The following is a 9,494-nucleotide window of genomic DNA, read 5'->3' on the forward strand; positions in this document are numbered from 1 at the left end:
TGGCAGGTCTCAATGATTTCAAGCTGTTGTCCTGTTGGCTTGGCAGGTCTCAATGATTTCAGCTACCTTCACACAAATTGCTTTGAGCTGTCCATCTACGTGGGCTGTGACAAGTACCCGCACGAGAGCGAGCTGCCCGAGGAGTGGGAGAACAACCGCGAATCCCTGATCGTGTTCATGGAGCAGGTAGGCTTGGGAGGAGGGTGGCTAATGGGGCATTGGAGGGGCTGGGAGCATATGATTTAGGACGCACTTCAGCCCTGGGGCAGCAGCCTGGGCCAACCACAGACATTGCTGAAAGGACCGTTGTTTGTCTCCACAACAACCAGACCCCCGGGAAGGGAGTTCTCAGGAAACGACACTCCCACCCACTGGTGGCAGATGAAACTAGCTCAGGGGTTCTGGGGTGCTACCCTGCAGAGTGGAGGGATGGCTGCCCCACTCAGTACTTGTTGGGAAAAGACCCGACCTGCCCAGGCCCCTGCAGGTCCCCTGAGTCACAACTGTTGAGGTGAGCTACTTGGGAACAATTTTAACAAGTGCCCGTGAGATGCTCCTGTGTGTGTGTGGGGGGTACAGGGACCGTTTGGTTTTTCCTCAGAACCTCTTAGGGCCCCCCTCCCCATCATTCAAGACACGTCCATCCTGAGGCAACCAGGATTAAATAGGCTCTAGGTTAGCACTAAGGAGCTTTGGTGGTGCAGTGGTTAAAGCATTCAGCTGTTAACCAAAAGGTCAGCAGTTCAAACCCATCGGCTCTGGCAACTCTATGGGGGCAGTTCTACTCTGTCCTATAGGATTGCTATGAGTTGGAATCAACTCAATGACAGTGAGTTTGTTTTTTGTTTGGTTTAGGTTAGTGCGAAAACTAAACCAATAAAATCCACGTCCCAGTAAAGAGCAGACTAACTGGACATCAGAGGAACAAAGAAAAATTAACATTGACCCCTAGTGTTCCTGACATCTCTCAGTATTAGTTACGTGTCTGTTCTTTAATTCCCAGCAGTCACAGGAAGGTAAGACCCTAAGGCTGGACACAGGTGACTCCTTCTCCCCCAGGTAGTTGTGGATGAATTGCAAGGACCGTTTGGCAGGGGGCTCAGGCTGCCAGCCTCCTGGTACTTACAGCTGCACCTTGCACAGGCGGCCAAGGCTGGCATGGGCCCTGCATCCCCCTGTGAAGTAGATCCCTCGATAAAGGTCACAGGGGCTCAGTGTGGCTGCTGCGGCCTCCCTGGCACAGAAAGGATGGAACTCATTCTTCTCTCTTGGGAGGCTGTGAACACTCTCCCTTCCCATAAGCTGGATCCTGCTTTGTGGGAGAAGATTCTTCTTCATTTACAGAGATGATAAGAGAAGGCCTTGGCTAGACCAGCCTAACTCTTCTTAAGATTTAGCCCAAGCCTCTCCTATGGATCAAATGCCCGGGCACAGTGATATGTTTAAAGAAGGTAACCAGGAATAAGACTGTGCCACTGGGATGGTCACATCAGTTATAAATGGGGAAGCGGAGGCAGGAGGTTCAGGGAAGACGGGTCATGAGCCACAGCTCGTCTGTGGAGGGGCTCTGGACACTGAGCTGTCAGGTCTTTGAACCTGTTGTTCCTTCTCTGATTCTCACTGGTCTGTATCCTCTAGGAAATTCAAAATAAATGTGCCTGTACAGTCTTAGGGAACCCTGGTGGTGCAGTGGTTAGTGCTTGTCTGCTAATTGAAAGATTGGCAGTTCAAACCCACCAGCCACTCTGCGGGAGAAAGATGTGGCCATCTGCTTCCATAAAGATGACAGCTTTGGAAACACTATGGGGCATAGTGTCCCGTAGGGTTGCTGTGAGTTGGAATTGACCCTACAGCAACGGGTTTGGTTTGGTTTGGTATCTCTTACTCTTACTGCTGCTGAGTCAAATCTGACTCACAGTGACCCCTGCCTCATAGCAACCCCTCCTTGGGTTTCCGAGGTGGTATCTCTACAGAAGTCGATTGCCCAGACTTCCTACCAAGGAGTGGCTGGTGGATTTGAACCGCCAGCCTTCTGGTTAATAGTCAGATGCCTTAGGCACTACACCACTAGCATCTTTAAAAACTTAAATTCCATTTTGAGCAGATGGATTCTTATGAACTGTGTCAGATGCTCATTTCTTTGAACCTCTGGGATATTTGGTTTAACACCAGTGTAAGGGCTCAAAGGAAAGAAGTGAGGCCCAAATCTGCTGGAGCCCAGTGGGCCTTTTGAGCCAAACATGGCGTTGTGAGGTTTAAGGCCAACTTTGTGGTGCTGGCTGTCTCCTGGGCTGGTTGCTGACCTCACCCTGTTTCTCCTCACACTCACTGAGCAGGTTCATCGTGGCATCAAAGGCATAGTGAGAGATCCACACGGGAAAGGAATTCCAAATGCCATCATCTCCGTAGAAGGTGTTAACCACGATATCCGAACAGGTAACTGCCAATGAATATGAACTGCCACTCAGTAAGAAATGTGCACTTTCTTGAAGTGTTTGTTTTACTTGGCTCAAAATCACAGCTTGCGTATCAGCAACATCCTAGGTAGAGCTGGGCCAGTTATGTCTTTTCCTCTAATTTCCTCAGAGACCATGGGCTGAGCATGGAACAGCTGGCCAGTGTCTGGGTGCAGTCGGAGTTTCCAGGAGCTGTACAGGCAGCTTTATCTCTAGGGTGGTGTTTGAGGCAGGCAGCTTAGCTCCCCAGGTGGGGCAGGATATGGCCAGGGAGTGCCTGGAGAGAGGACAGAGGCAGCCTTCCCCAGAGAGGGAGAAACTGTAGGCCAGGATGGTGCAGGGTGGCTCGTGGAGGAGGGCAGGGGGCTTCAGCGGAAGGGGGCAGCTGGAGGGGTGGGTTAGGAACAAAGCATGAAGGTCCTTGAGTGGCAGTCCAAGAAGGGTGCAGGCCACCATCGAATGTGGTGTTTTAGGAAGACCCCGTTGTCTACAGTGTGTCGAGTTGGATACTAACAGTAAGATCTAACACTGTTTTTGGTGCGTCCTACAGGCCAGACACGCTTTTACTACCTTTATGTATATAAACTCAGTTCTTCCTCACAGCAGGTCTATTTCTTGCTGCTCTTTTTACACCCGGAATTCCTGGGTGGTCCAAATGGTTACCATGTTGGCTGCTAACCAAAAGTTTGGCAATTTGAGGCCACCCAGAGGTGCCTCAGAAGAAAGGGCTCGTGATCTGCTCCCCAAAATCAGCCCTTGAAACCCTGTGCAGCACAGTTCTGCTCTGACAACGTGAAGTCACCAGGAGTTGGAATTGACTTGATGGTAATTGGTGTCGTTACCCAGACTTGAAAGATGAAGAACAAGGCCCACTGAGAAGTGAACCAGGGAGACCCACCTCGCACCTCTGTACAGGTTCCCGGCTGGTGGTATTGACGTCAAACCCAGGGCTCCTTCCTTCATTCCCAGTTCTTTCTCATCGGGAGGGAGAAGGGGCCTTTCCTCTGCTAAGTGTTCACACGTGTTAGCAGCTCCGGTCTCCTCAATAGACGGTCCCGGAGGCTTTGCAGGAATTATTAGCCCATTGACTGTGAGGAAAGGGGGACTTTGGCCGCTTAGACGGAACAGGATCACCTCCCACGTGCCTGGTCCGGAAGGCCCATCGTGATTAAAATGGGTGAAACGAAGCCGAATGCTGCGGCACTGGGCTGCTATGTATGCCTGGAAGCCCGCTCTTCCCACTCAGTGGTCCATTTCCTAACACAATGATATTCTTCAACGTCCCTACCACTTGTCCTTGACGACCTCATAGCCTGGGACTACGAGACATCACACTGTGTACCGTGGCATTGTATGCATCATGGCCCCTCACAGGCATCCATCCACCCATTCATTAACTTGCTCTCGTTTCCTCATTCATGAATTCAGCAAATGCAGATTGCAAAGCTGTCCGATCTGTTCTACACAGGGCTGGCATTGTCAACACTGCTCATAAGCTGCTTTAAAGTAAAATAATTCATGAAGGAGCCCAGAACGTTCCTTGGACTGTTTCTTGCCTTATTTGCAATGTGAGAAAAGACAGCTTTTTAAACTGAATGGGAGATAAAATAAGGCCCTGGGGCCCGATAAGGAGAGATGAGAATACTTTGCCTAATGGGCCCTGCATTTCAAGCCCCTGGAATCAAGGAGACAGTTTTGATGAGTTAATGGCAAATGCATTTCTCTCCCTATTTTTTCCCTATAAATAATTTCCCAGTGTATTCTCCTGACAAATGGATTCCATACTTTATGCGTGGCTCTTTATTTTATATGTTCCAGCATTTTCCAAAGCTCAACATAAGCTCAGAATTTGTCTTGAGTTCTGTCTGAAGCTCATATGATGTGACAAGTTTTATTTCAGAAAGAGCTTTGCATAAAACAAGCAGGGATATGAAGTGGAATTCCACAGGGAGGAAGCTGGGGAGCGTGCTTTGTAAATACACTGGTCCAGCACCAGCCTCGGGACTCCCGCGTCTGCTCTTTGTTTGGCGAATATTAATCTGACCTGCTTAGGGGCTGCGTTGTCCCTTCTGTCCACAGATGCCCAGAGATGCCTACTGTGTGTTGGCCTCCAGCCACGGTCCAGGGAGCACAAGGCCTGCCTGTCTGTGGCTCAGCTGGCCAGTACCCCAACACGCACCCGAGTTTCATGGTGTAGATGGAGTCCAGGCTTTCCCAGGGCCTGGGCAGACATGAGATAAGAACGTTGGGATAAGACAAGAGTGTCTGGAGGGAGGGCACCCTGCCAGCAGACGAGAGACTTGGCGCCTAGAGACGGAAACTTCTAGATTGCAGAGCGAGTCCCTGGGTAGAGCTAACAGTTAAGCACTCAACTATTAAGTGAAAGGTTGGTGGTTCAAACCTGCCCACTGGTCTCAGAAGACAGGCTTGGTGATCTGTTTCTGAAAGGCCCCAGCCTTGAAGACCCCATGGAGCTGGTCTCCTGCGCACACACGGGCACCGTGAGTTGGAAGGGAACAGGATTGCAGAGTTTCTGCCTCATATTCTGATTGGGTGAACTAAGCATTACTCATCCACTCTTTCAATACATGTTATGGAGCACCTTCTGGGTCCTTGATGGCATGATGGGTGTGCCCTCTGACTTCTAAGAGTGCATGTGTGGAAGAGACCTGCAAGCCACTCTGAAGAAAGTGAAAACGTGAATTGCAGACTGATCCATGCCGAGAAAGGCGGAAGCTGATGACGTACTAGAGACAGGTGGGGGAGGGGTACGCTACATTGGGCAGCCAAGGAAGGTTCCTCAAGGAGGGGCTGTCTTTGGTGTTGAGCATAAGATGGCCTTTAGAAGAGTAGAGAACAGCATTTCAGTTGGAGGGAACAGTAATTACACAAAGAAAACCCACAAGGCTGAAGTACAGCAACCAAAGGGAGAGTGGTGGCATGCAGTCATGTGGTAGGGTCAACAGCACTCATCACCAGGGGTCATGGGCACTGTCATGAGTTTGGGGTGACTCCTCAGGCAGCCAGGACACCTCCTCTCTTCACCTGCTCATCTGTTTCTTCTCATAAGTGAGTCATTTGTATCTGGCTTTTCTCCCAAAACTTATCCGGCAGAGGCCTGGGAACCGCACAGGAGGCTTTTCATTACAGAAGGCAGGTTTTGGTGTTAAACAAACAAGCAAGCAAACAGAAACAAACTATAGGCATTTAAATAAGGTCTTACTATCAGTTTTCAAAGGGGAATTGACCCACCACAGGAGGTGGGGAACAGCAGTGCAACCAGCTTATGCAAAGGCCCAGAATCTGCGAATGTATGTGGTCCATTTAGGCGGTCACTTCAGGATGTTTGTGTTGGCTGGTTGGTATACAGAGATGTGGACTGTGGCCAGGGAGGGCAGGAACCGAGGCTAGTCCAACTGGCAGGTTTGGATTTTATTGTCCAAGGGCAAGTTTGAGGAGTAGGCACCATGGCTGGTATAAGAAGGAGGCCAGCAGGGGATGGTAGGTCGGGGAGGATGACACAGATATAGGGAGCAGGGAGGGAAGATGTCTTAGTTTCCTCTGGCTGCTGTAATGGAAATGCCACAAGCGGGGAGTTATAATGAACAGAAATTTGTTTTCTCACAGTTCAGGAGGATGGAAGTCTGAATTCAGGCCACCAGCTCTGGGGGAAAGCTCACTGTGTCGTCTCGGGAGAGAAATCCTTGTCTCAGCTTCTGTAGCCCCGGCATTCCTCAGCTCCCTACCCATCTCCATGTGGCATGTGTCTTTCCCCCATTTATGCTTCCTTCTCTGTGTCTCCACCACTCATCTGCCAGCCTGTACTGTGGTGGCTGCATGCCACTGTGAGGCTGGAAGCTATTCCACCAGTATTTCAAATACCAGTGGGGTCACCCATGGTGGACAGGTTTCAGCAGAGCTTTGAGACTAAGACAGGCTCGGAAGAAGACCATGGAGATGTACTCGTGAAACAACTGGGCACTGAAAACCTGGATGCGTAGCAGTGAAACACTGTCTGATGTATTACTGGAAAACTTTAGGATGGCACATGACCAGGCAGTGTTTCCTTCTGTTGTATGAAGGGTTGCTGTGAGTCAGAGTGGACTCGATGGCACCTAACGACAACATAGCAGAGAAAATCCTATTCCCTGATGGAGTTACATCTGCAGGTATAGGGGTTAGGATTCCAGTACAAACTTTAGGGGGGGATACAATTCAGTCTGTAACAGCGGGCTTTCTGGATTTGAGGAAAAAGGGAGTCTTGAAGGCTTCTTCTGACTCATTTTGGATTGATGTGCTGAGTGTTCATTGATTGAGGATTTCTTTCACTCTTCCTTGGCTCACAGAGTTTCTCCCTCAGGGGGAGCTTGGGCTGCTCCTTCCCTGGTCTTGGTGAGCCCTGAGGCAGAAGCTCCCACTGAGGCTGTCTTCTCCAGAGGCCCCCATTGGTCAGAGCAGCTTTTAGCAGACTATGGACCCTTTGGCCTTGACTGGCTTGGCTCTGATGTTTAGGGCAGAAGGCAGCCATATTAGCTGAGACTTAGTGTGTTCTGATTCTCATGCCAGTAAGATGTTTGGTTTCATATTCATCTCTATTTAACCAACATTCATTGAGAATCTACTCTGTGAGACACGCTGTTCAATACTGAAGATTAAGACGCAGGCTCTTATGGAACCTGCAGCTCAACACGGGCTAAAGGAGGAGAAATGGAGGCCGTGGAGGTTCAGTGGCAGACGTCTCACCTTCCGTGCGAGAGACCTGGTTCGATTCCCAGCCAGTACACCCCACACGCAGCCACCTCTCTCTCCATGGAGGCTGGCGAGTCGTTGTGATGCTGAGCAGGTTTCAGTGGAGTTTCCAGACTAACACGATCTGGGAAGAAACCCTGCTGATCTGCCTCCAGAGAATCAGCCGGCAAAAACCCTGTTGATCACAGCAGTGCTATCTGTAACCCTTTGTGGAGATGGCACAGGACTGGGCAGCCTTTTGTTTCGTTGTGGGTCACGGTGAGTCAGGGTCAACTCAAGCGCTGCTAACAACATCAGTAGTTGCAGGAGCAGGGGCTCAGCCTCAGCTGTCCCGTAGGCGTTTGCCAGGTGAGCCCCAGGCCCCGCTCTGTCTTGCAGAACCAGGCCTACGTCTTCCTGCAGCTCCACATGCCTCCCAGAATCTGGGCCATGGAATGAGGTACAGGGGGACCAGGGGCTCCTCCCAGATGCATTAGGCTCTCGTCCAACTCCTTTTCTTCAGAAAGGAAGAGCCCTGCTCTTTGAAAAAACCATTTTTCTGTATTTATAGCTGTGAAGGGAAGCCAGTAAGCCCCACAGCAATGACTTTTCAAGATGGCATTTGTGGTCAGGGCCTAACATTTGCAAGTGCAGGTTTCAGAATGAATGGCGTGTATTGTCACCAAGGAAGGAGTTAGTGATCATTTCCCCATCTCTGCTCATGTGCATTTGCAATGTGGGGAGCCTGCACCCCAGTCTTCCTTCCTGTTAAATCAATTAAGGTAGCTTCCAGAGAGGAAACCATTTTGGTTTCTCACGTGTCCCAAGGATTGGCATCCGCAGGAGCTCAGGTTCCACCCTGCCCTCCGCCCCGGAGTCTTGCTGGCTGGCAGGCTGGTCTTGGAATGGGGCTGCTGGTGTCTGTGTTAGGAGACAAAGGTTCTCAACCCCCATCCTGTGTTCTCTTCACAGCCAGCGATGGGGATTACTGGCGCCTTCTGAACCCGGGAGAGTATGTGGTCACTGCGAGGGCGGAAGGCTTCACTGCGTCCACCAAGAACTGTATGGTGGGCTATGACATGGGGGCCACTCGCTGTGACTTCATACTCAGCAAAACCAACCTGGCCAGAATTCGGGAGATCATGGAGAAGTTTGGCAAGCAGCCCGTCAGCCTGCCAGCCAGACGGCTGAAGCTACGAGGGCGCAAGAGGCGACAGTGGGGGTGAGCCGGTCGACACTCGAGACAGCCCGGCTGTGCAACTCCAAACCAGCCGCCGCCGTAGTTCCACGCTGACTCCATAGCTCACTCTTGTTTTCTCTGTAATCCAAGAAATGCCCAGGAGAAGGTGTACGTTGCAAGACTGCTCCCTAAGGGTCAGGCTGAAGGCTGGAGATGTTTTCTTTGCCCTTTATCCAAATAATTTGGGCAGAGCAGCAGAGAGGCCGGAAGGAGTGAGAGAATTCAGAAGCCCACCCCCACCCCCAGGAATAGGAGAAAGCCATGTGCTGGCTCATTTGGGGCCCCCTGCCTGCACACTGAGGGAAACTGGGGTGGCTCCTCTGTGTGTGCCAGCCAGAGCTTCATGTGCACATGAAATGTGCTTGGTGAACCTCACACCGTGCCCGGGCCCTGCTGTCCCAGATGTTGCTGAGATGCTCACAGACAATTGAAGAGAATCTACCCTCTCTGACCCTGGGCCCTGCCCTGCTGTGCAGAGATCCTGCACACTGTTGACAGTGGAGACATCAGCAAGGGGGCACCAGGGTGTCCCTTGAGCCAGCGTAGTTTTCCTTTTCAACAAAGGGTGGTGCTCGTGTAGAGGGGGGAGAAGCTGGGCTGTGCAGCAGGCACTGTGGAACGGCAGGCGTGCCTTGAGCTTGGCGCATGAGTGCTCGGTCCACAGGAGGACCCCCACCCTCCTGGCTGTCCAGTCAGCCCAGGCTCCCAGGGCCAGGACAACCAGAGGTGCCGACCTTCCTAGGTGACCCGATCATGCAGCCTGGTCCCCCCACTTGGCCTGCTAGGGCTTCAGACAGAACCATAAGGAGGCTGAGCCACCCTCCCCTGTCTGTTCAAGACCTCGCTCCTTTCTTGGGAGCCAGTGCTCACATGTTGGCCTCCCACCAGTTATGAGAGTTATTTGGGTGTGTGGAATGCCAGACCTTCCAGGTTCAGCTAAATTTGATGGAAAACTCAGGACTATCTATGGAGCATCAGTTCGGGCGGGGTTTTTGAATTCCCACGCAAGAAACCAGTTAGTTGTGTCTCACTTTATGTTGATGTTGCTGCCTGATCAGCCCGGGAAGAAT

General features: G+C 51.3%; 1 protein-coding gene across 1 annotated transcript in view; it reads left to right on the top strand.

The window, feature by feature from the left end:
- CPXM2 (carboxypeptidase X, M14 family member 2) overlaps nt 1–8,410 on the top strand; it is a 124,687-nt gene extending 116,277 nt beyond the window's left edge. Inside the window, exons 12-14 of the mRNA XM_007936810.2 lie at nt 47–186; nt 2,337–2,436; nt 8,157–8,410. Coding sequence (XP_007935001.1) covers nt 47–186; nt 2,337–2,436; nt 8,157–8,410 — 494 coding nt within the window. The remainder of the gene's footprint in view (nt 1–46; nt 187–2,336; nt 2,437–8,156) is intronic.
- The last annotated feature ends 1,084 nt before the right edge of the window (nt 8,411–9,494 follow it).

This window comes from Orycteropus afer, unplaced genomic scaffold (genome assembly GCF_000298275.1).
Source record: "Orycteropus afer afer isolate SDZICR_OR568_19922 unplaced genomic scaffold, OryAfe1.0 scaffold00038, whole genome shotgun sequence".
NCBI classification, from domain to species: Eukaryota; Metazoa; Chordata; class Mammalia; order Tubulidentata; family Orycteropodidae; genus Orycteropus; species Orycteropus afer.